The sequence below is a fragment of the Rhea pennata genome, chromosome 19 (assembly GCF_028389875.1).
Source record: "Rhea pennata isolate bPtePen1 chromosome 19, bPtePen1.pri, whole genome shotgun sequence".
NCBI lineage: Eukaryota > Metazoa > Chordata > Aves > Rheiformes > Rheidae > Rhea > Rhea pennata.
Window position 1 is genome coordinate 4,344,756 of NC_084681.1, and position 26,788 is coordinate 4,371,543.

Consider the following 26,788-nt stretch of genomic DNA (forward strand, 5'->3'; position numbering starts at 1 on the left):
GATGCTTTATTTACACACGCTTGGCCTGAAATTTCTGTGGTCTAATTTTGGTGCTTATATCTGCCTCTTATGTGAATGCAACATTATTTAAGATTAAAAGCACACTGGCACAAAAAATGCTCAACTGCCCAGCCCTTGCCCTGCTTGAATATCAAGAAGCTAGTCATGGTGATAAGATTTTGGATAATTGTTACATTTTGGTTGTCCTCATGATTAGAGTGTTCTGCAGCACAAATCTACCTGAGTCAAAGCTGGTGGCTACTGATTCACTTGACACTTACCACTCACTTGCTTTAGACCCTTTTCCATGGTTAGAAAAAAAACTTCCATTTTGTTTAAAAAAAAAAAAAAAAAAAGTGTAATTCAAATGTTCTGTTCTGAAGTTCACATTATTTCCTCACTGTGCTTCAGGCAGATATTCACACCAATGGACACGTAGAGCAAAATGCTGAAGTTGGAATATTTTGCATCTTCTCTTCAGTTCACATTTACTTAAGTTCTGTGTTTTGGATGCAAAATGAATCTCCACTGATTTCACGTTGGCTTTCATATTGTCAAGCTGCTTACACCATTGCAAAAAATTTCTGACACAGAAGAGGTCAGCAGATTCTTCAGGGATGCCTGAATTCAAACATTTTAAAAGCATCTGGAAGGTTTAGATCTTGCTCCGAGTATTCTGCATTTCAGTTTGTGTCAGTGCTACTTCAGCCCTCTGACGGGAGATGAAATTCCAACTAGTTTTTTTTTCTTTTTGGTGTTTTAAGTTTTATGATTTTATGTAACTTGCAGTGTTCTAGCTTCACAGAATAAATATTTGTGCACTTTGGGGCTTTTGATATATGAAGGTGATATGTGAGGTCCATGTGTCAAAACCATAGTCTAACCCTGTAGTAACTATGCTTTCTGAGATGGTTAGACTGTATCATGCGCTCAACAGTAAAGCTGTTTTCTGCTGGATTGAGAGGTCTAGAAATAGAAATAATAGGGAAAAATGAATAAGTATTCTCTGAAAAAGTTTTTCACTTAAGGATGAAGAGAAATACTTGTTCAAGGCTTTTTTGAGGTCAAATATTAAATGTAATTCTTGTTCTTAAATAGTTGATCATGACTTAAAAATATGCATATTATCAGGAACTGCAGGGTAAATGTCATTGGAACTTCTTGTTTTTTTCTAATACACCTTAAGAAATTAAACAAAGCAAATGCATTTGGTGGCGCCCTCAGGAAAAATCCAGTCACTTCCTGAACAGTAATCTGTCTGTGAGCAGCGGATAGGTTCTCATTGTTTGCCATTTCCAGTTTCCAGTAATGGGAACGATTACTTGAACCAGACAGGTTCTGCTGGATATCTGAAAAAACTTACCACATTTCATGGCAAAACTTTATCTAGTTCCATAAAACAAACAAACAACAAAATCTTTTACTTATTTTTTGAACCTTGAAGCAAATCCCATCTGATGATGAATATTGTTTTATTTTGGAAATAAGTATCTGTTCTTCAGAAACGAGATGTATCTTGCTCTTCTGGTGATTTTCTTGCACTGTAAGTTTGATAACTAAGTATCTGTGTGTGTGCACACATTTTTGGCTTGTTTGGTTTTTGTTGGGCTTTTGCAATGCTTCCCATTACTATCCCTCAGTCTATAAGCTTTGAAAATGATATTTCTTTTCATTTTTTTCCAGGTTCAGAACTTTATGCTCAGCAGAGAGGTAAGTTACGATTTCACATGGAATTTTGAAAGAAGTAATTAATTCCTCGGTTGTTAGTTTACATCCATAATGATGTTTAGCTGGATTTGCTGTACGAGAACTCAAAGAAAGATTTGGCCAGGTTTTTAAAAAAAGAAAAAAGATATTACTTGGTGGTGTTTCTACATGCTTTAAATGAGAAGTGTGCTGTCGGTATTTTAATAAACATTTTGGTGAAATATTAGAGCACTCTGTTTGACTAAGACATACAAAAGAAGAGCTAGAGGTAAAATTTAGTTATTAGCATTTTATTTTTGTCTTTAAACAAAACTCTTTCTCTTCCCCTCCCCCCACCTCCAAGCAAGGAGGTAGTATAAAATTACAGAATATAACTTATGGGCACTCTCTGGAGCGTTTGCTTTTTATTTTGCAAAATTTCCCAAGAATATGTCTGAGCAGAGTACAGAACTTGTGTCCTGAGTAGAAAACATTTAATTTTTATGTTATCTTCTTGCTGGCCCCCAGCACATACATGCTACATCCTTCCTTTTTTCCATCACTTCGGGGAAATGGTTGGTTCTTTTTGCCAAGTAGTCTATTCACATGCAAAAAATAAAGTTTTTGTATGTATTATATACCCAAAGTTCTCTCAGGCAAGGTTGATCTATAATAGCTGGTAAGTGCACATGGCAAGGAATTTCTTCAAATGCAGGAAAAATTTCCTAATCCAGTAGCAAATTTACAATACAAATCTTGAGGAAGATAGGCAGACCCAAAAGCCATAAGTTCTAGGGGAAGGGAAAATGAATGAACTTGTAAATGTTTCTCTATACTTGTTCATCTAACTGGATTTAAAAATTATTCTAATAATTTTAAAATTCTATGCTATAAAGTATCATTCTTGTGCTTATACAGAAGCTTTATTTCTTAAAGTACTTAGCATTTTTTTAATAGGAATATTGTATTCAGTATATTTTTTTTCTAGGACTATCAAGTCTAAATTCTAGGAGTTTTTTTTTTAATATATTCAGTTTGCATTTTCATTTACATTAAATGAAGGCTTTGCTTTTTGTGTATGATCAGTAAGGATTTTAGTGTGACCATCCACACAGTAAAGTTAAACATATACATGTTTGTTTGTAAAACTGGAAACCAAATATCTTCCATCATGTTCCATGTCCTAACTTAGAGATTTAAAATTCTCCTAAGCTTGTGTATTATGTGCTTAAAATAGAATTTCCTGAATAAAGTAACTGTAACTCTGTCTGAGAAAAGAACTGAGATAACTCCAGAAACCTCTGCTAATTGCTCCATAGGTTTGCAGTTTATTCAGATAAGTATAAATCTAAAGTTTTGTCCGCCTCTCGGATCTCCTGGCAGTAAGAGTTGGAAACAAGAAACCGTAAGAAATAAGAAAAACCAATCAGCAGCTACAAACCAATTTAAGCATCCTCTCTGTCTTCCAGAAATTTAGTGGATTTAGCCATGAGCATCTAGATCTAAAATTTTGAAATTTTGTCTGTCCATGATAGAAGAGGGCTGCTGTGAGTACTGAAAGGAATGACTGAGACACATTAAAACTAGTTTTAATTGGTGTAGGCTTCAGGTGTGTGTGCTTTCTGAACTTGATGTGTTCCTGTATATTTAATAACTCTCAGTAGAATTTTATTATACTAGCAATTATTATTCTACATTCCCCTTGAATTTATCTACATTTTAGCATCTGTGACAGTATGCACAGACTGTTATCTATTACATGAAGAATCAACTTACAAATCTATTGCTGAAAAAAAATTGTTTTTTTTTATTGAGATGATGTGAGAACCTAAAGTTCTAGCTTAGAAAGGAACAATAGCAATAGAGATGGAGGTATGCTAAGGCAGAGTAATATGTGATCAGGGCTCGTTTCTATCAGATACGATACAGAAATAGTAAAGGTAGAAAAATAGACCACGTTTTTGTGCAAGTCCAAAATGGAGGACTCTGTAAAAGTGAGTAAACCTGCTAAAAATAAAACTTAAAAGATAATTAAATTCTTACAGTGATGCAGAAACAACTGAGCGGTACCATACTTTGCGAGCATGGTGCCAGTGTATGACACCTGTTAGGAAAGACTTAAGAGATGGTAAAATGTAGTAGCTATGGCTAAAGAGCAAAGTGAAGGAGGTTTTTAGATAAGAAGGTATCCTTCAAAAAGCTGAAGTTATATCCAATTGAAAAAGAGAGGAAGGATTGCAAAATCTGGAGAATAAATATAAATGTATTGTTAAGGAGTCTGGAAAGAGAGTTAACTTAAAGAGCAATTAGCTAAATAAATCCAAACTAGTATTAAATAATATGATGTGTGGTAGACTTACTTGTAGAACTCCTTTCCAGCTGATATGGTGGATGCAAGAACTGGGCAAATATTTGGAAGACAGCCCTATTGAGTGTTTACTAAATAGATAAAACAATTAATTTAGGAAAACATCTGAGCTGAAAACAGCTGGAGGCTTGGAGAATGAGTATCAGAGGGAAGGTATTGAATATGCTTGCTTTGTTTTTACTGTATCTGGGCATCCACTTATGGCCACTTTTAGAGACAGAATATTGGGCTAGATGTGCCCTTAGTCTGAACTGTTCTCAGATGTAATTCCTGATCCTTCAAGCAGATCTTCGTAGGTGGATGATCATTTTTTTCCACTTAGAACAAGCAATTGGAATTCACTCAGTGGAGCCAGTGGAAGGACTAGAACTGCTTAAATCCAGGGAGTGCAACAATCTCACAGCTAACGACATTGGTCGCCATGTGATCAAAGTTATGGCCAACTCAATGATTCTGTCATGGCAAAGGCAGAGAAGATATACAGTGCATGCTGTGACAATCATCAGTTGCCTCTAGTTTACCTATGTGGTGGAAGGTAGAGCTGCTTACCACTGTCAACATCTGTGAGATCTGACCAGTAACACAAAAAGAAGACAACCTGCTAGAATACAATGAATTGGTTTTAGTGATTAAAATGCCTGAAATAACAATATTATGTTGGATTAATTGAAAATAAATGTAACTTTTTTATTTTCTCTGTCAAGTTTTTACTTTCAACGTAGTTGAAATCAAGGTTCGGCCATCTGTCAAAGTGAAGAATGGAGCTCCTATGTCAATCATCTGCCATGCTGATATTAGCAAAAAAAGTGATTTCCAGCTGAGGCATAATTTTACAATTTTTAAGGATGGCAAGCTTGTGTTCATGATCTCATCAGATAAAGCAGAGGCGCAGTACGGAATACCTGTAACTAGATCTTCAGATACAGGAGACTATCAGTGTACTGTGGAAGCAGGAGGGAAGACAAAGTCTAGTAACTCTTTACACGTTTGGGTAGCAGGTGAGTATTCCTTCAAACATGGCTGTTTTCTAAGATATAAAAACCCCAAAACCTCCCAGGAGAACTAACAACAATCAGTGCTAAGGTGGATATCTTACCTAGTGTTTTTTTTTTCCCCATAGACATTGTAGTACTTTTCAAGGGGTTATTACTAAATCCTCATTTTTTAAGGCACAGAAGTGAAATCACTATCCTAGGGTTACCTGGCAGATCAGTGACACTCAGGAATGGAATCCATAGCTCCTGAGCCACCATACAGTGTTCTGTGTCTTAGGCTAGAGAATGTATTATTCATGCAGGTTTAGCTCGGTCGGTTAGAGCATGGTGCTACTAATGCCAAGGTCAAGAGTTCAGTCCCGTATGGGCTATGCTGAGGGTTGGACTGGATGATCTCCAGAGGTCCCTTCCAACCTTACCATTCTGTGATTCTATTTGATTCTATGAAAGCTTGTGCCTATGCATCATAAATCTGATGGAAGGGGGACTAGCATACTGGAAGAGCTGGAAATAGAATATAGAGATTCTTATCTTGTGAGAGAGACTGCCAAAGCCCATACCAACTGTGGACTATTTTTGTGGGCTGTGTTATATCAGTCTTGCTCCTTCATCTTTTATGAAGATGGAGCCACCTCTGTGTATAGTCTTGGCAGCCATACATATTCTTAATTGCAAGAGGAAAAGCAACTTGAAAAGTGTTGGTTCATGGTTAAATAGCTACAGGGTTGTACAGGGTGTGTAATTTTCCTTCTGAGGCCTTCACCTTTTAGTTACAATATTTGGCATGATATTTAGTTTCTCCTCTTGCTCATTTCTGGGTGGCAGTAGGAAACACTGAGGAAGAAGTGATTTTAATGCTCAAAAGAGTGAGTTTCGTGCCTTAAAAATGCATCAAGATTATGTTACTGTCTTGAGGAATGTTTTTTTCTTCTGAAAATACCCTGGCATGCACCCATGCATGAAAGGAACTGCTTTAGAAAGCTCACAGGTGCAGCAGTTAAAGGGAAAAAAAAAAAAAGAAAAAAAAAACAGTTCTTGCAAATTATTTGGATCTGTTCATTAGTGTAAATCACTAACATGATCAGAGAATATCACCTTTTTCATGGTTATGCAATGAACTATTTCTTCCTTTGTTTTCTGTTCTAAGGAATGACCAAACCAATACTGACTGTTGAGAAAAAAGAAGTTTTAGAGGGTGAATTTGTAAAATTACGCTGTGAACTGCCAGAGGAAGAACCTCCTTTACATTTCTTTTTCCAGAAGATAAACACGAATTCAACACCTAAACAAAAACATGTAATCGAACCACACAGAAATTTTTCCACTATGGAATTTCCTGTTGAAGAGGGGGATAATATTTTACATTTTGATTGCTTTGGTGGGAGACATGTAAAGCTTGAATTTGAAAACTCAGAACCCAGTAACAGAATACTTGTTACAGTCAAGGGTAAGTTGCTTAGCTTTTATGTGTACATTTTTTTACTTGCCAAAATTAAAAAGGTTGAACCGTGATTTTATATGTATTCTCTTGCAGAACCATTTATAAAGCCTACTTTGAATGCTAAGCCCTCAAGTAATATTACAGAAGGAGACAGAATACAGTTTGAATGCTCTACTGTGGTAGCCCGAATGCATAACATTGAAATCATGCTCCAGAAAAACAAAACTATCCTGAGCAGTGTACAAGATGAGAAGATTTTGAAATACTCTACAGTAGCTACTCTAGAGGATAGTGGTGAATACCTGTGTAAGGTGGAGCAAGGGAGAGCCTCTAAAACCAGCAAGCTGAATGTTGTTGTGGCAGGTAATGCGTCTGCTCACTGTAGATTTTACTCAATGAAGTGGTATTTATTTGGTAAGATTTGGTAGATTTGCAAAGTTTACATCCAGATCTGAGTAAATTTTCCTTTAGTTAAAGGACATTTACATTTGGGTTTCTGATTTTTCCCTGCCACTGGTAATTCACAATTAAAATAATATTTTCAAATAACGTACGTGAGAAGTGGCTTTCAGAAAATTGTAAAGTTTCTGTTTTCTCTGAAAATATAACCATGTTAAAATAGGATGTTTGGTTTTGTCTTGATTGTAAACTTTCACTGTGTCCTTCATTCTGTAAACCTTGGGATAGGTGGTCGTATTCTTTTATGCACAATTTGAGTGAATTTGTTCTCTTTCTATTTTGCAGAGTTATTCCCTAAGCCAGTACTGACTGCTTCTGCAGTTAAGCTGGATGAAAATAAGGAATTAACCTTGAACTGCAGCATTAGTGGTTTTCGGAAAGCTAACTTCTCTATATTAAGGAAAAATTCAAATGGAGACATTTGGTTGAAAAATTCTAGGAACTTAACAATGAGAGTTCATGTGAATGACACTGGATCTTACATCTGTAAAGCTGAAGTAAAAGGAATAGTCAAGGAGAGCAAACCTGTAAAGATAAACATTTATGGTGAGTTGATATGGGGATTCAGAGCCCAATGAGAAAAAATGGAAACCATAAGCATATAAATTAATCTGCTTACAGAATCAATCCTCTGTAAACTGACACGTTGTTTATTAGTATTTGCAGTCTTATTTTCTGTGAAATGTACTTGTAATTCGTAGCTGTAGAAGATTTGATCTGTTCTGATCTAATCAGGTTAGACTTTTCTAGGGCTGGCTGGGAGAGAAGGAATTAATATGTCTTCCCTTCTTCTGTCCTGTCCCCTCAGTTCTGTTAGGAGCCAAATAACTCTCATGTTATTACCGTTCCCAGGAGATGGTAATGTTCTGCAAACCTCTTACTCATCAGTTTGATCTGAAACTATGTCAGTGTCTGCATCCCCCTGAACACTCAGACAGAAAGCCCTGAGACCCAGAGGTCACCTGGATGGCTCTACCCCAGGAAAGCCAAGGTTGTAGCTATCAGTACAACTCCCTTCTCCCACCCCCCTGACCAGCACACTAATTATCAACACCCCAATTTCTTCCCCCTTGTGGAGTATACAAAGTCAATTCTCAAGTTGGTACAGGGGGATTAATTGAGTTGTGATTGACTGTGCTGCGGACACAGAGATCCCTGGTTAGGCTCCGCATGATCCATCTCAGTTAATATAAGTAATGCTACTTTACTTGCATATTTTTTGTTGTACAGACTTACTGCTTGGGTTAAAGGTAACTCCGAAGTTTGAATGAGCCACAGCTAGGTCACTGATCTTTTTTTGTTTTCCTTCACGCTTTCCTCATTTGATATTTTAGTCCAATTCACGTTTTATATGTGTTTTTGCTTTGTTCAGGTCATCCCTCTGCTTCTGTTCTATCAGTGAGCAACAGCTCCCCATATAGGCAGTTCATGGAAACTAGCTAACTATTGTATGTTGATATGATATATTTAAAAAATTGTTTATTTTGTCCTTATGCAACAGAATTGGCGATGTTTTTTCTTTTCTTCCCATTTTAGCTCCAGTCTCCAAGCCAACTCTTTCTGTTGTCAGTGGTTTACCTGAAGTAGTGTTAGGGAAGCCTCTACAGTTAATCTGTCATTCTGTGATGGGAACACCACCGATAACATTCACATTCTACAAAGGAAATGAATTTAAGAATATAGTAGTTAATGACACATATGCAGTATTTGTGGATGACAATATTGGACAAAATGACAAAGAAGGATACAAATGTGGTGCTAGAAATAATCACTCCAGTGGTATGAAAACTAGCAATATTCTAAACATCACGGTGATAGGTAAGTCTATTTATATATATAGTCTATTGTATATTTAGTAATCCGTCTATATACCTCTGTTGTTAGTCTGGCACTGAGCATTTTCAAACTAGAAGGTGCAGTTGCTAAGAAGCTCTGAAATTCAGTCTTATGGCTCATACTAGGAATTACTGTATATGAGCATAGACTCAGATCCTACAGATATGTATGAGGTTACCCTTATGCTCAACTTTAAGTACAGTGATTTCACTGGCTAATAACTCTTAAGAGTGAGAGGGCAGAATTGCACTACTGGAGATGATAGTAGGATCTCTAGATTAAGGGAAAGAAAAATGTGAAGTTAGGAAAAAAAATCTCAATCCCTAAATAAGCATAACTAACTTTAACAAAGGGTGGGAAAATTTCAGTCTAGGACATGAGGAAACCTGTGGAAGATGCTGCAGGAAAAGATAGGGGCGGTGTTAGAAAGGGCAGAATTCCTCTGTCTATGAGGCAGCTTGATAGCTGGAGCTTTTAAAGGAAGATGAACTGGAAGTTCACAGAAGAAAGCATGGAGCCTGTTACATGCTGGAAGTCTTATTAGTGCTCCAAGAAGGAGAATGTAAGTGAAAGTATAGTGATCTGCAAGTGTGCTATTAGCAGTTATGAAAAGAAACTGATGCAAATAACAATCCTATAGCAGGCCACATGAGACTGGTGTCAGGACTGATAACCGTTAAGACATATGTGCATGTGGTTTTCCTTATTGTTGCATGTGTAAGAGAGCATCTTGTTTTGATAAAATTTTAACTGGTATGCTATGTAACTTTTTTTTCTGTTGGCAAAGAGCACTCAGAGCAGATGGTATTGAGGTTTGGAGTGATAGTTCCTGGTGTAGATCCTGGTGATTCAAAAGATTGTCTGAAGAATTGATTCAGATACGTTCTACCATCCCTGGCAGTTAATTCCTGGTGTGCTCGAAGAGCTTATTTGTCAACGACAGGCTTTGCTGTAGCGCTGAAAGAAGCTTCTTGGTTGTGCTGCACCCAAGATACAGATTGGACCTTGAATTTAATTTGAAAAGCTGTGAGAAATAATTGTAGATGCAGAGTGTTTGAGTATACTGAACTATTGAGTTTTCAGTATACTGAAGCCATCTATACTAGATGAAGGTTCCTAACAGTTGCAGGCCTCATGTCAAAGCATATAGTCTTGTTGTGGTTCATTCTGAATAATGAGCGATGTAAGTAGAAATAATTGCCTCCTACCCACCTGGAAATGAAGGAAACATTGCTTGTGGCTGCTACTCTCTCTATAGAAGGAACTGACTAATTGTAGATATTGACCTTTTATTAAGGCAAATAATATTTTATTTATAACCTCTTCAAAATGTTTTTCTGCTCAGTAATATCACCTCTACCTTACTTGAGTTCAGGTAGTTCTTCATCACATGTTTATGATATGCTGATGTTGTCCAAACATTTGACAATTGAAGTAGTGGTGTGACAGTATGTGGTGAAAGGTAAGTAGTGCTGTGTATCTGGTGCATGTTGCTGGCATCTGTGTCCATGTAATTCAACCAGATAGTAACTGTGTATGGCTACTGGAAAAGAGGAAGAGACTGGAGCAGGAACTGTTTTTTTGTTTTGTTTAGTTTTGTTTTTTTTCAAACTTGGTAAGCAAGGGAACTAGGGATGGAGAATCTGTTTGTAAAGCCATTTTAACAAATTTATTCGGATCCTTGCTACTTGAATGAATTAGCAATATTTTAGGTTTACTGAACCTGATTCCTGCCTAGTAATGCAGGACCAGAACAGAAATCTATAATTTCCCTATGGAAGAAAGAATCTTTTGCTAACAGAGTGTTTTCAGTTTTGTGTTCCAGCCTGAATCCAAACTGTGTTTGTTTAAAAAAAGATGAGCTTGTGTTTAATAGGTTGGCTTCTCTCGTAGTTCACTGAAGAAGTGTAAGTTTTGACATTGAGTTGTATGTTCCTAGAGCAGATACATGCTGTGAATTGTTGCTTTTTTTCTGTGTCGGTTGGACTCTTGTATGTTTGAAGGAAAGCTCTCCACTCTGAGTGCCTAAACAGGTCGTGAATTGCAGTATTATCATTTGCTCGTGTGTATAGTTTGGAGAGTGTCTTTATTGCATCAGTTCCACCAGGAACTGATGACAACTTTGCTAACATTAGAGAGAACATGAATGATGAAACCATGAAGAGATTTACAAGATTTAAAGTCAAGGTGACTTGAACTAATGAGTAACAAATAAATCAATACAAAGTATAATCTTTGTCTATTAACAAATGGATGTTATTCTAGTGGCTTACTTCCCAATGGTCCTAGGAAATGTGTGTAACCCTGCTGCTAGAGCTAGTGGTTCAGGATGTGTGGTGACATTGTTTGGAAGTTCTGAATAGAAAATCATGGTTTGGGGACTGGTGAGCTAACCTTCTGCAGAGTCACTCTTTCCTGAGATGGTTTCTGTATTTTCTTTGTATTCTATCCCTTTCTGGGGACAGGATCTGAAAAAAAAGACCTGTCTGATGGACAAGTCCTGTCATGGTCATGGGATTAGTCCTCGTAACCCACATCTTAAATCTAAATCTTAGCTTCCTGATTTCTGTCTGATACAAATACAGCTTTCTTAAGTAGCATTTTTTATATCAGCTTCAGCTTCCTGTTACTGCTTCTATACCAGTGTTGCCTTAATGATTTCTCTTTTATATGTGCCTTGTGTTGTTTGTGACCTTGCCTCACTGACATGTATAAACTTTCCAGAGAAATTGTATTTAGTGATTTTGGCAAAACAGTTCCTTCATATCCCAAGCATTTAGGGAGGCTACCAACATTCTATGTGTCTTGCATCATGAAAAGTCTTAACTGTATATACATTTTTTTTCTTATGTGATTATAAATGCTGATACATATCTTTTCCTTATCTAGCTATGTATATATTAATATACTTTATTTGTAGAGCAGCAAGCCTAAAAACTATGTGTTGGATATGCACACTCTTACAGCTTGTTAAAAAGCAAACTAACTGCTCTCATTTTGTTTTCTATAACCTGTAACCCCCTTAAAATTTTGGCTTGCTTATGCCTTTGAAGAATTGGATTCAGTATCGGTTGATGTTCACTACTGTATTTTAAATGTTACAAAATAGATGTAACACAGTTAGTATAAAATAGTCCAATTCTATATAACTATGTAAGCACAGCTATATAAATTGAGCCATAATTATTTGTACCACTGAACTGTTGGGTGTATTATTTCTGAAAATAACTTAGATTGTTTCTAAGTTGGGGTCTGATGGGCCCAACTGATGGGTTTAAGAAAAGACACTGATTGACTTCTGTGAGAATTGATATAGTTTACTTTTGTGTTTGCTTAGTTTCTTTATGATACCTATGTAATTCTGAGTGTATAAAAATACTTACTAGATAATGCTGGCAGACTGTTCAAAACCATGAACACTATGCATTCAGTTACTGTTAAGCTAAGGAAAATTCACGTTAAAACAAATATTTTTATAGTACAGTATTTTATCATTAAAGTTATTTTTTGTAGTGCTGATATTTGTTTTCTGTGTGTCTCCTATAGTACCAATCAGGAATGCCAGCTTGGGCAGTAATCCTTATGGGCAAGTGGAAGATGGCAGTGAGACTGCTTTTCTCTGTTCTGTAAAAGAAGGGTCGTGGCCAATCCACTTCAAGATTTTTAAAAAAACTGATCATGAAGTCCTTTTATTTGAAAAAAGTGAGAATGCAGACAGAATCTTGTGGCGCAAGGAAGCAATGAACAGACAGGACACAGGAACCTATTACTGCATTGCTTCAAATCGAGCTAATGTGGATGTGAAGAGCCATCCAATAACCATTAGTGGTAAGTTACTTTTATAAGCTGCATACTCTCTCATCCTGGCAGTTGAGGATTGTGTTACTTCAGATGTTACTGAGTATACCTGTCTCGCATATTTTTCTTCCACCGTTGTCAGAAGTTAAACAGAACCGTTTGTAAGCAGAGATGTCTTACCTACACAGGACAATTTAAGGGATGCTCAAAAGCCAAAGAAGCCAAATACACAAGCTAAAAGCAACTGTTTGTTGTACTGAGAAGTTGTCTGTCACAAGGGAAAGGCTCACTAGTGAACTTCGTATGCAAGCCTCATAAAGATTCTGCGGTGCTTAAGAAGGCCTATTTGTAGTAAAGGGAAAGCTCAGGAACTGCAGAAGTTGATGATTATAGCCTGCCACTGTACATATTTATAAACACATGTTTCTTACTTCTAGTTGTCCTAGCGGCTTGGCAGAAAGGAGTCATTGCTGCATTTGTCCTAATACCTGTTGCAGGAGCAATAGCTCTCACTTTATGGTGGTTTTTGTTTAAGAAAAAAACAGGTAATAAATGATTCTCTTCTATTTCTTTGGTAATAAATGCATTATAACTGAAGCCTTGTATTTGCTTCAGGAGCAAAGCTCTATGAGGATGAAACTTCAGGAGAGGTATTTAAATACAGTTTTAGAAAACAGCAGAATCTGCTCAAAAATGAGTCAGGTGGCCCTGGTGAAGCTGCAAGCACACTGAAGCTTACCTGGTACCCTAAGCACAATGGGAACATTTAGCTAACGGTGCTGGAAAGGCACTAGTAGAAGAAAATGTTATTGGAGATAGGCCAGAATTCCATTGTTCAGATGCAAACCCAGGTCTGGAACTCAGTTTCTTGCAGTGTAAAGACAGATGGGACATAAAGGTGTGTGTGGGGGGGTCTCTCTCTCTCTCTCTCTCCCTCCCCAGTTCTTATGAGATAAACTTAAGATTGCTTTTTCTCCCTGCACTCAAATACAATTTCACTTAAGGATTTTTTTTTTTTGTTAAGTTGTTAAGATATTCTTTTGATCTTGTTCTTTCAGAAAATAAGTAAATCTGTTTTAAATGTTCATCCTGAGATATGCAGTATGTTGCAGTATATTTGGGAAAATTCAGAGTATCTGGGAATCCCAGGCTGTTTAAATAGACTTGTCCAAATGTTGGGGTTTGAGATCATAACTTACCTGCAAAAGAGACATTTCAGGAACCTGGGTGATAAACAAGACATAGAATACTAGGTAATTAATTTTATGATGGCAGACAGAAAGTATTCTGACTTGGGTAGGTAATAATTTTGTTTTGCTTTGATTTTTGTTTTTTAAATTCTTTTACTTATGCAGTGTATTAATAACAGCTCTTATTTTTCTTTGTCAAGCTAAAAGACCGTCCATGGAGATGTCTGGGTAAGATGGCTTGCTTTCCAATAATGCTGAAATATTTCTGCTTAAAGGGCTGGAGGCCTTCTTTATGGTACACACCTGCAGACAATAGATGGTTGTAGCTGTGTGCTTCATACACCACCTGCAAACTTACAACAACAGGATGAGGAAATATTCTAAAAATAGAAAAAGATCAGCTGAAAGGAATAGAGGAATGTCAGGCCTACATCTGAATACATTCTGATATGAAATGAAAAATTTGGAAGTCTTCAAGCAGAATAATGTTAGAGGGAATGCTTTTGACCTTAAGATTTGTTTGTGCTTTTCGTAAAGATGAAGGCAAAATTTTCATTAACTTCAGTAGTTAAGGAGATGTGGTAGTCATCAGAGACAACGGCTAAATTTTGTTTATCATCATGTTGTTGTTTTCATTGCCTGATTTGGATAATTACATCAAATTTTATTGGCTTACTTTTCAGATCTGCCTTGGCTACAGACCTGAAGAGTGAAAAACTGACAAGACAGAACAATGATGGAGACTATTATTCTGGTAGGATATTTTCTTGAAGACTATTAATGAGTTGGCTTGATTAAGAAACATTTATTTAAAATTTTGGACTTGTGGCTTGGATATAGGCCATTTTTAGGGGGAATACATAGGAATGCCAATAGCATTCTCCCATGTATTCTGTCATATTGTCATTGCATAGTTTTTTATGAGCACATCTTATAAAAAGATTAGTTTATGAATCTGCCCAGTTGCTTCTACCAGGCAATTAGTTACTAGTATTACAGATGGAGAAACTATGATAAAAGAAAATTCCTTGCTGTTTTAGAGAGTGTTGGCACAGCCACAAGAAAATGGTTTCAGAGAAGAAATTTGAGAAGATGTGGCATCTAGTCCTGTGTTCTGGCCACAATATAGGTATATTGACTTGCCACTAGTTAGTACCTTTTATTCTAGGATCTCAATACACTTTACAAAGGTAGATGGGTATGTTTAGAACACCTGATATGAACTGTGTTATCTCTTGTTTTTATTTAGCTGATCATTTGAAAAAGTCACACTCTTCCCATCTGTATTATATGACTGTCTTGGACATGAATCTAAGGCAGAATTTCTCATATGTAAATAAACATTGTGACAATAAAAGTTGTCACAATAAAATGAGGAAGGTGCAACTCATTCGTTTGGTTAAAATAAGTATTCTGTCAGTTCAACTTTTGCATGAATATTTTAGGATCAGGTTACATTGAAGATGGTGAAAACCACATGAAATCAACAGATGAAAATAAAGGTAGTTGCATGCTTTTTAAATTTCTAAATTATTTTATTAGATTTTAAATTATTTTATTTGAAAAGTTTTATTTTGAAAGTTGTGATTTTTCTGATGGTAGCAATCAAGATTTGAAAGTCTAGTCCTTTCTTCTCACTCTCTGATAATGAGGAAAGCTTTCCTTTGCTGTTCTTTTTCTTCATGTGCAAAATGACAGTGATACGATCCCTTTCCCAACTGCATTATAAAGTGTAGTTGTGCGGGGTTTGAGACCATCTGCTGAAGGATGGTATAAAAATACAACTTATACTCAAAATTTTGAGTTCAGGTTAATCCAAAATTGGTCCAGATTACAGAAGTAGATTCCTCCATAAACCTGTTTGTAACATAGTATGAAATAAGTGGCAGAAATCTCCGTTTTGTAATTTGTGCTACAACTCTGTGTGTACAGGGCAGTGTTGTATCACAAAATTAAGAGGAAGGAGCTGTGTGAAGTTAATTTCATAGGAAGGCTCGGAAACAAACATTGTGAACAGTAGCTCAGTGGCTCTTGTGTTTTCCATTTTATCCTACTTGTCTCAAATGAAATGGGCTCTGGTCTAATAATCTGCATATATGTCAAAAATGACATCAATCCTGACCAGCTGTGGATTGGGCAGCTTCATTAAAGCCAACTAAACTGTTATAGATTTCTACTAGATGGGAAAACCAAGGCTATTATTCATAATAACAGTATCTGTTTTTGCATTTGTGTAGTAATAGCTATTACTTCAGTGAGCGAGAGGAAGGAGCCCACATTTGGTGCATGGAGCTTATCCCATTGTAGTCTAAATAAGTCAAATTAGAACAGGAGAAAGACACCCCCACACTCCAGAAACATAGGAATATAAGACTATTCTGGTCCTCCAGGATCGTTGCCATTGTAGGCAGCATGCCCTTTAAACTGTTTTTAACTAATATGGCTTCTTAAACACTGTTTTTTGTTTTGTTTTTTTCTCTTGTTACTCACTAGTACTATTGGAAGACTGCTTCAAAACTTTGCTGTTCTAATCGTTAGATCTTTCTCTAATTTCTGTTTTTAAAAAGTCCACAGACAGTTTTGTCAGACTGAGGACTGGATTACTGTGGTTGTCCTTCCAGTCTTTACAGGAATCCAGTAGAAATTCATCTCCACCCTAAGCAAAAGATAGAACGGAAGGCAACGGTTATTTGTTGTGTCTATTCAGTTGTTGTTGTTGTTGTTGTTCTGTTCAGCTGGCCAGTACTGGTCAGCCAGTAGTTTTAGTAAACTAGCTGTCTTGTCAGTGTCAAACTTTTTATGGGCATTGTGGCAGAGGAACATTTTGAGGAGGAAGATGGGTTGACATTTCAGATGTGCTATGGAGAACTTGTAGAGCCATGCAAGAGAAAAGTGCTGAAATTACTTATTGGCAAAGCTGAATTTGAGGGGAGATGAGGGAGGCTGTAGAAGACTCAGGAAAGGCTGTAAATATGAGAAAAGTAGAGAGTAGAAGGTGTCCTGCCACAGCAGCTAGAGAAAAAGAGGAGAAAGTAATTTCAGGGAGAGAAAAACGGAAGAGAAAAGATAGAGAGGAGCTGGAGTAGGAATATGGGAGAATCTCGTATAGTCCCCCACTTCTTTTGTATTGTGCCGTTTTGAAGGTGCTAAATAGAAAGTGAGAGTTTAGGCACAATTCATGGGTCACAGAGTTTCAAAAATCTGTCTTGAGTTGGTCTGCTGCCTCTCAGACAGGGATGAGCCTCAGGCCTGGGTAGTCCTTACACCCCTTAGCAGAGTAATTCACATCTGCTGTAAGTAGGGCCTGATCCTGCATCTGTCAAAGTCAGTGAGGACTTGTCTATTAGTTTCAGTGGCATCAGGATCAGGCCCACAGCTCAAAACATGCAGTACTACAAAGAAATATCTTCTTGATATTTTGGGGGCAGGACCTGACCTTGGGAGTGCTGAGGTGGAGTACACTGAAGTTGAAGTATTGACGCTTGATCCTCACAGAGGTAATAAACTGTTCGGCCTCTATGATTATATTTTGGGAGTAACTCTGAGCATGTTAGTGTTCCCTGACACTAGCCTGATACTGGGATCTGTGGGAGTAAGAGCAGGTTGTGTTGCCATGTGCATCACAGTTTCATTCTAGTAGCTCTCCTTAATCTACATGATGCTGTGGCAATTGTACTGTTACTCAGTGCAACTCTTCTTCCCTTGTGATCCTCTTGTGCACTTGTCCTTCCCTTCCACGTGAGATCGATGCAAAACAGGATTCCCTGCTGGAGTTGTGGCTCCGAGCAGAAGGCAGTCTGCTGTGGATCTTGATTTTATAGAATCCAAAATGAGAGGCATTTGAGGATATCCACAGGATAGAACAGTACTGGGTCCCATCCTCTTCAACTTCTTCATCAATGACCTGGACAAAAGGACAGAGTGCCTCCTCAGCAAGTTTGCTGCTGATACCAAGCTGGGAGGAGCGGCTGATACACCTGAGGGCAGTGCTGCCATTCAGGGAGACCTGGACAGGCTAGAGAGCTGGGTGGAGAGGAACTTCAACAAGGAGAGGTTCAACAAGGGCAAGTGCAGAGTCCTGCACCTAGGGAGGAATAACCCCAGGCACGAGTACAAGCTGGGGGCTGACCTTCTGGAGAGCAGCTCTGCAGAGAAGGAGCTGGGAGTGTTGGTGGATGAGAAGTTGACCATGAGCCAGCAATGTGCCCTTGTGGCCAGGAAGGCCAATGGTATCCTGGGGTGCATTAGGAAGAGTGTTGCCAGCAGGTCAAGGGAGGTGATCCTGCCCCTCTACTCAGCCCTGGTGAAGCCTCATCTCGAGTACTGGCTCCAGTTCTTGGCTCCCCAGTATGAGAGAGACATGGAGCTACTAGAGAGAGTCCAGTGTAAGGCTACAAAGATGATCAGAGGACTGAAGCATCTGCCCTATGAGGAACGGCTGCGAGAGCTGGGCCTCTTCAGCCTGGGGAAGAGGAGACTGAGGGGGGATCTTACCAATGTCTACAAGTCCCTGAAGGGAGGGTGTCAAGAAGATGGGAACAAACTCTTTTCAGCTGTCCCATGCAAAGGGACAAGAGGCAATGGGCAAAAACTGAACCACAGGAAGTTCCGCCTGAATGTGAGGAGGAATTTCTTCCCTGTGAGAGTGACAGAGCACTGGAAGAGGTTGCCCAGAGAGGTGGTGGAGTCTCCTTCTCTGGAGATATTCAAGGCCCACCTGGATGCAATCCTGTCTAACATGCTCTAGGTGACCCTGCTTGAGCAGGGGGGATTGGAGTAGATGATCTCCAGAGGTCCCTTCCAACCTTTCCGGCTATGATAAGCCTGTAGTTATGATGCTTGATATCAAAAATACATGGAGAGGATTCACAGATATTAGGAAAAAAGGATGAGCTTTTTGGTTTTCATCTCATAGACAAGAGTAGAGGTTTACAAGGGCTTATTTGTAACTCCAACTGTCTGAAAAATGCATGGCCAAGACTAGCATTGTGTATGTATCCCAACTCTATCCTTGTAGCATAAATCTTTTCAATCTGCTTTTTTCCCTTTCTTTGTATCATTCCACAAGCCTTCTTTGCCTTCCCTTCTACTGTGTCCACTTGATCTATGTGCACTAATAGAAGAGTCTGCTATAGTGAGGAACTGATAGGAGATCCTTCCTGGAAAGCACATAGATAGAAACTGTGCAGCATGAGAATATTCTTCAGAGACGTTTCACAAAGACTAGCAAATCAAATCAGTTTAGTGACCATAAGATTTAATCAAGTCAGTTACCAGAAGACAGTGTAGTTAGTATTCAAAATTACAAATATCCTGAGGTTTAGGATCCTGAAATCCTTAGAACAAATAAAGAAGCTCTTTTAAATCATGCAGAGAAATTCATTCCTAGTGTAAGATGTTTCTGTAAAACTAAAGTACCATCAATTTAAGTTGAAAAGCTTATTAGAATGTTAAAGTCAAATTTAGGAAAGGAAGCCTATTTTGACCATCATTTCATGTACAGAAGGAAAGACGTTTCTCTCTGTCAGAACCAGACAAATTGGGTTTGGGGGAGGAGGGTTTAAGTGCTTTTTCATACAGACTTTACAGGCTGCTTAGGTATCTGCTTCCTCTGAAGGTAAAACAATGCATCTTGTTTGTTTAAGGAGCTTTTTGTAAGGCAGACAAAAAAAAAAAAAAAAAAAAGGAAAAGAAAAGACAAGAAATTGATTCTGTGCCAATACATTTTCCAGCTCCTGTACAGAAGGGGACTGAAACAGTTTATAGTGAAATCAGAAAAGCTAATAATGGTAAGTAAGCTAGTGAAAAAATAAACACATAAAGGAAGCATTTGTATAGAGATTAGGGATAGATTTGTGAGTGATCAGTTTAGAAGATAAATGCCATAAAAAGAGATCCAAGTCACGTAGGAACATCCTGAATAGCAGCTAAGAAATCATAGGTGTGAATAAATTGTGCAACACCTTCATGGTTTTTCGTAAACTAATGATCCTAAATGCAGTGAAGTTAATATTTATAACATCTGTTTCATCAGCTCATTCACACTGTCTCTGCTAAGTAGTTTGGCTTTACATCTGGATCTGAATCTGGAGCTGAACATGCCCTGTTGGGATTATGTTAGGGTGCTATCTTCTGACTCAAACCCTTCAACAGTCAATAAAGAACACTACTACTTCCCCCCCGCCTCCTATCTGTCTCCTTCCCCCTCTCCCCTGCCCCTCACCGATGGAGCATGCTTGGCAGTGTTATAAAATATTACACTGTTTTTGGACATAACCTTAGTAAATATTCCTAAAGCTCCCAACAACAAGCTAAAAAACTTAAAAGCAATATAATCACTTTAGCAGTGATTTGTTTGAGCTACACAAACCGACTGCATAACCCATGGCTTGCTTTCTGCTGAGATGTGAAGATGAATATAATGTGTTTCACCATTCCTATTTTTGACGGAACAGGAAGGGTTTTATATACTAGAAGGATGTTTTGTAAGTTCTAGAGTAAATGCAAGAATGGTATAGTGGAGCTATAATTCAAAGCACTTACAAAATTGTACAAGGCAGGAACTGCAGTAAAATGAGACATATTGAAAGACTAGGCTGAATTAACCAGATGATGTGCAAACACCCCTTAATCTTGCAGTCCACCTGCTCTTTTATACATAACGTACTACAGTTTCAGTTATTCTTGGAAACATAGTTAACAGTTTATTGTTTTAATCACGTCTGTTTTTCCTGACTGATACACAGGAAAAGTGTTTCAAACAGATAAGCAGTGCATCACATAGTTATGCAGTTGCTTTGGATAGCTACATTACATTATATTTAAATGTAATATTTACTTTGTTTTTTGATAGTCTGTATGATGATAAGTGCAATGGAGGATCCATGCACTTAGATACATCTTCATAAATACTTTCCCATATTAATTTAGATACATTAAAGCCTGATTCTGAAAGATGATGAACATTATTAGTGGGGGCAGTAGGTGTTTTACTTCTATGATGTTCACTAGGTTTGATTATCCTTGTGAAATTTTTGGTGTCTGAGAGTGCAATCTACATTAGCAAGTCAGTGGTTAGGACAAATGTGCCCTCTGGGGAAAGTACATGAATTGGGGAATTGGTGTTTGCTACATTGAAAAACATAACACCTAAGACTTATGCAACATTTTAATATTACCTGTTTGTAGGTCACATTTGTGGTTTGGGGTTTTTGTAATTAGAAATAATTGAGTGCTTCATAAGCAATTATGACTTTTCAGGGAGCTGCCTGTGCATATCAGGAATTGTGTCCATTAGAGAGGAAGCTGAAGAGCTGTCAGTAGTTATGTCTGATGCAATTTTTTTGTAACTTATCCAATATATATTTCCTCTCCCTTTTTCTGACCACTTTCAGTGCTGTGCTAAACAAGGCAGATACCATCTGAATAACCAACCCATTTTGGATTTTGAACTCCATAACTATTGCTTCTCCTTACCCTAAATCATGAGTCCATATATAGGACTATATATAGCCCTATATATAGGACATATATAGTCCATATATAGGCCAGATAATGCTCTGGCCTTTCCACAGTGCCAGGCCTTTTGCAGTGGGCTGAGCACATTTATTCCTTATTATTCTGCCATTATTCCTTTCTTTTTAGTTTCCTGTACTGACTATGCTCTCTGCTCTTACTATCATTTCAGTGTCTCTTCTACACCATGGTAAGACTTCCCATTGTATCTACTGTGCTGCTTTCCTTAGACTAAATATTAGGCATAAGGAGGTGCTACATTAAAGACAGACTAAACAGAGCGTCTGAGATGCAATCTCTTTGCACAAACAGGTGCATTTCAAATCTCAGAAAATGTCAATGGAGTTAGCTACAATTTTGTGGGGAAGATAATTCATTTGTTAAATTCTAGCCCAGACAGGTGTGTTTTGATTTAAAGTCAAATAATAGTACCACAGACAGAGTGACAGTCTACTTGGTTGCATCCCAGATTTTTTCTGGTATAATAAGAGGGATAGTGTAGTGGTTATCACATCTGCTTTACATGGTGAAGGTCCTGGGTGCAAGCCCCAGTGGAATCAGCACCAGGAAATCTTTGGGAGGTTGGACTAGATGATCTCCAGAGGTCCCTTCCAACCTTACTGACTCTGTGATATTACAGAGAGGTGTGGAGAGGATGCAAGTATTGTCTCTGGAAGCAACTCATATAGGTGAAGTTGTCCTTGCACTTTTGGTGAATGGTAATTTAAGTCAAAGAAAGAATACTTGGTGTTTGGGAAGTTGATCCAGGTATTGGTTTTAAACTTTGCTGGATCAATAGGCTGTTACTTTAGTAATTTACAGAAAATACCTAAAGCTTCAAGTCTCAGTTTGAAATCAAACCTTACATCAGGTATACATCCAAATGGCAATTTGGAGAATGGGCACAGTTAGTACCAGTCAGCTCAATAACATCTCTGTCTATAAGTTCCCCACAGCAATCAGGATAACTCATTTCTTTAAAAAAACATTTTGTCCAGCCCAGTCTCAGAGCCATTATTTTTTGTTCAAACAGTCAGAGACATAAGCAAAATAGTTAATTGTCTAAATCAGCAGACTGCCAGAAGGTAAAATGACCATGGCCTTGCTACCTATTTTACCTGTGCTGGAATCCCAGCTGGCTAGACTGGGCACTTGATGCTGTCCTGATGGAGAGGTCAATGGTAAAGACTGCTGGGAGGATGGAGGCTCAGTTAGATGCAGGATTTATTTCCATGCATCTTTGAGCCTCCCAAGGGGCAAATAGGGTCAGGAAGTCTAGACATCTCCATACTGTTTTTTTTTTTTTTTGTTTGTTTGTTTTTTTTTTGCCTCAGCTCCACCCCATTCCTTGGACACTAGTCTCAACTCTTGGGGTAGTGCAGTTCAGTTTACTGAGAAGAGGGGCCAATTTCAGGTCACAGATTTCCTTAGGTTATTCAGGGCACTTCTTGTGGAAAACAGTGTATTGGTACATCCTTGCTCCTTCAATGATCTGTGCTTTTGTTCTGCATCAGATCCAAAGTTTACAGGAGCCAGTGATAGATTTTGCACTGATTTTGATGTGCACTGAGTTTAACTCACAGTGACTTATTGTAAGAGAACTACTCTCTATTCTTAATTTCTCATTAGGAAAAGGAAAATCTAGCAAACAAAATGCAGTGCCTTTATGCTGCTAAATCTGAAAAAATGAATTGGTTGCTTGAAGGTAACTATAGTGGCGAGACAGGAAATTCTAAGAATCCTACTGCAACCAACAATGTACTATGGAATAATAAATATATCCCAGTGGAAAGAAGCATGAGAAATCCCCATTACATTCAGTAGTTTGGAACAAACTATTACAAATCAGCTCCAGTAATCAGGAAATCTGCTCAAATACTTTCCTGCTACTAGGCCCCAGACTTAACACCTCTATTCAGCCAGAAGTTCCCACTGAAATCCTTTTCCAGTACGAAGGAAACTCATGGCTTTTGAGGTTCATTATGTTCTTCAGAGCTTAGCCCTCAAGAGCACATTTTAACTTCATGCAGTCTGAGAATCATGTAAATAATCTTTCCCTTCTCTGAAATAAAATTACTGTGTATCTTAGTATTTCAAGACATGTTCTGTACCAAAGTCTAGAGCTGAGAGACATTGCTTCCAGAGCCAAATGCTGACTATAGCTTCGGCAAAAAATTAGGCAAAGCCAGATGGTTTCAATAAGACACAAATATGCAGGGAGCTTCTGCCCTTGCTTGAACCTAAAATGCGAAGCAGATTGTGTGCATGCCCCTGTGCAAAATGCTGTTCCCAATTTGTCTGCCAAGAGTCCCTGTTTGTTGGAAGCTACTGCTCCTGTAAAAGCTTTGGCGGAATGTATTATTTGCCTGCAGTTCAACTTCAGCTGATAGGCCAGCATCTTAGTTTTCACCACTGTTGAAGATGTGTTTGAGATGGATTTTAAGTTACAGACGTATGTTCTCTTCTATATAACCTGTAGCAGTGGGGCAGGGCAAGGCAGAGGGGATGACAGCATCTTACTACTGCCATATGATGAACCAGAAGTGAACAATGTCAGTTTGAGATCTCCTTGAGATCCAAAAATTTCCTTGGGTTTACTGTTCCCAGTTTCTGGTACCTGCCACTAGGAAACTACGTAACTAAGCCACATGGGCTGGCATTTATTCCTTACAGAAAATCCATTTATTGTATTCCTTTGTAAAAGTATATTCTTTTAATTTAAAACCTGATCGACTGAAAGCAGTAACAAGAGTTTAAATCCATCAGGAATTCATAAAAGTACCTATTTTTATTATACTTAGTAATCTTTTAGAAGTGCTGGAACTTAAGGTCATTTATCACTCTGGTTCCTCTAATAAAACATTTAAATCCTTGTTTGCTATGCTATGGAAGGAAGGCTTGATCTATTTCTGTGTATGACTAGAATCTAGTATATTTCCATTTCCCTGTTTTTATTAATAGGGAGATGCTAGGTTTCATTTGAAAACCTCTCTGTTCCCTTTCATCACAGTAAAATCAGTTTAGTTTGAGTAAAAAACACTGCATGTTTACAACAGGAAGAAAAAAAAGAAGATTGTGAAAAGGTTGGCTTGGCAAAGAATCGGCCAAAACTCCATCTAGATGTCATTGTGCTTTTTTCAGATGATATACTTTTACCTGATTGGTACCTTTTGAAAATCGTATGGTCTTTTAGCAGCACATTCAAAGGACAGAGTGTGACCTTCTTCTGGCAGAGATACAACACTTGGCTAGAAAGTTGTGTTATTTTGATTCAAGCTGACAGATTACATGGAGGATCTGTTATTGTGACCAAGTGGCTTTGGAGTTGCAAACATCCCATTGTTTGAAGTCTGGAATATATACAAAATTTCTCATTTCCTCCTTCCTGTAAGCCCAGTGCATTGTGACATAGACCTAAATAGTGGGCCGTTGATACCTCATTTCATAAACCTTACATATAGTTTTGTCCGCTCAAGTCAAGCTTTGATGTGGCAGTGGGTTACTAGCGTTTTTTGTTCAGTGCTGTCTACTGTCAAGACACAAAACTCTTTTATATTTCCTGTGTAACTTTTGTTTTATTTCTTATCAAATTGGCCAAACATACTGGGATCAGTTTCATACTGAATTTAAGGTTATGCATCTAATGGCATAATTGGCTGTAGGCACATGATTTTTTTTTTAACCTTTTTGCTAGGCTAAATATTGTGAGCAGCACTGTTTTGGGGAGAGCTCGTAGCATACAGTGATTGGCACATTCTGGTAATATCTCTGTGTTTCATATATTGCAGGCTAATTGTATGCTATATTCATGCTGCTGCTTTCACTGAAGCAGAATCATAATCCTAATGTTATAAAAATGCTGATGGTATAAACTATGTGAGCTTAACTATGCACAAATGCACATGGATGTAATCATAAAGGAGAGAGAGATTAGCATTGTTAAATGTGAGATTCACCTTTGTTCAGTTTCCTCAGTGATACTGGCTGTCAAGGGATTTTCTAGACCCGTATTAAGATCTAGTTACAGTTTTTACTAGCCATAATAACATGTACTATTTTTCATAATATTGTTCATTTGCTGATTTCAAAGCACTTTTCAAACATTATTTAAATAAGTGTTCTGCCTGTGAGGGGGTTAATGTTGTTTGTAATTGAAGAAATACATAATCATAAATATAGATCAAGAGACTATTCCAACTTCATAAAGAAAATGACTGTCAAGATTAACCCCAGACCCTAGTCCCAATCCTGTGCTTTGAACATTAAATAAATTTCCTTGACACAACCTCTCTCCACAGAAATTGGTATTCTTCCCAAGAAAATAGCCTTCAGGATTCAGCCCTTGTTTTTATCATGTGTGAAATATCTTAACAGGCCATACAAAAGAGCACTTTGAATTTGGTCTTCTTCTAAAAGAGGAGTTACTTTCCTCATGTCTCTAACTTGTCTTACTTTTAGAGGGCAAAGAAAATGTATGTTTTAATATTTAAAGGTATTTGCTGAAACTTCTAAGTAGCTAAATTCACTCTAAAAATAAGTGAACAATATGGTGAAGAGCTTTATAGGGCTAAAAAAATCAAAGGAAGGAATGTATTTATAGAAGAGGGGGGAAAAAAAAAAGTGAATGTCTTGAATGACCTGTTCCTCTACACTCAAGAAATCTAAGAGGCAGAGAACGTAAATTTCTGGAGAACTTTTGGAGAACCAGAACTGAAGTTGGATAAGTTAATGTAACCCAACTTCAAACTAGGCAGACAGTGTGTTTTTTTGCCATCCACTTTGTGACTTTGAAACTTGTACTTGAGAGAGAGAGGCTCATAAATAAGACTCACAATAGCACAGACTACGTCAGCTTATGGCATCCATTTGAGTTTTGAAAGGCTCCATCAGCACTCACATCCCCATGGGATAAAAAAGCAGCCCATTGTATTATTTACAGACATTGGCAGAGCACTGAAGGTCACAGATTGTGTTACGATAAACAGACATATATTAACAGGCCAGTAGAGTTTATGATATCATTGTCTCTCTTCGTTTAAAGCTTTGTTTTTATTCTTTGCTCTCAATTCTCTAAAAATAAATCAGGCTAACTCTCCTTTGGTTATACCAGGTATTCCTTAGATAGTCAGGCAGAAGAAAGTTTAGCACTGTCCATTACGAAGGAAAAGTGGGCAAGATGGCTGTGGTAGATGTCTGATGTGGGCTGAGGGAGGAGTTCTTCATCATTTTTTTCCCCCACACTCTACAGCATTTGTAAAGGACATTGGATGAAAGAGTAAAGCTTTTTGAAGATGTTTTCATTTTGTTTTCCTGTGATCAAAAATTTCTCCGTGGAAACATGATGTTATTTCTGTGAAGAGACAATGACTAGCCCATGTAGTACCCCACTTTCATCTTAATGAGTTGGGCTATTAGAGCTTGCTAAACCAGACAATCTATGAAGTAATGTTAGGTTGAAGGGAGAAGTGTCAACGGAGGTCATTACTTTTCTTGTGTTGTC

General features: G+C 37.8%; 1 protein-coding gene across 7 annotated transcripts in view; it reads left to right on the top strand.

Moving 5' to 3' along the window:
- The first annotated feature begins 1,252 nt into the window (after nucleotides 1-1,252).
- Nucleotides 1,253-26,788, top strand: part of PECAM1 (platelet and endothelial cell adhesion molecule 1) — a 30,246-nt gene continuing 4,710 nt past the window's right edge. The window contains exons 1-14 of one of the 7 annotated variants that reach the window (XM_062591430.1): nucleotides 1,253-1,543; nucleotides 1,684-1,710; nucleotides 4,759-5,052; nucleotides 6,197-6,496; nucleotides 6,584-6,853; nucleotides 7,235-7,495; nucleotides 8,486-8,767; nucleotides 12,332-12,613; nucleotides 13,021-13,128; nucleotides 13,974-14,001; nucleotides 14,457-14,527; nucleotides 15,219-15,275; nucleotides 17,202-17,270; nucleotides 19,506-19,562. In XM_062591430.1, coding sequence (XP_062447414.1) covers nucleotides 1,510-1,543; nucleotides 1,684-1,710; nucleotides 4,759-5,052; nucleotides 6,197-6,496; nucleotides 6,584-6,853; nucleotides 7,235-7,495; nucleotides 8,486-8,767; nucleotides 12,332-12,613; nucleotides 13,021-13,128; nucleotides 13,974-14,001; nucleotides 14,457-14,527; nucleotides 15,219-15,275; nucleotides 17,202-17,270; nucleotides 19,506-19,562 — 2,140 coding nt within the window. In that variant the 5' untranslated portion in view covers nucleotides 1,253-1,509. The remainder of the gene's footprint in view (nucleotides 1,544-1,683; nucleotides 1,711-4,758; nucleotides 5,053-6,196; nucleotides 6,497-6,583; nucleotides 6,854-7,234; nucleotides 7,496-8,485; nucleotides 8,768-12,331; nucleotides 12,614-13,020; nucleotides 13,129-13,973; nucleotides 14,002-14,456; nucleotides 14,528-15,218; nucleotides 15,276-17,201; nucleotides 17,271-19,505; nucleotides 19,563-26,788) is intronic. The other 6 variants (XM_062591431.1, XM_062591433.1, XM_062591432.1 and 3 more) reach the window with 6 other exon arrangements.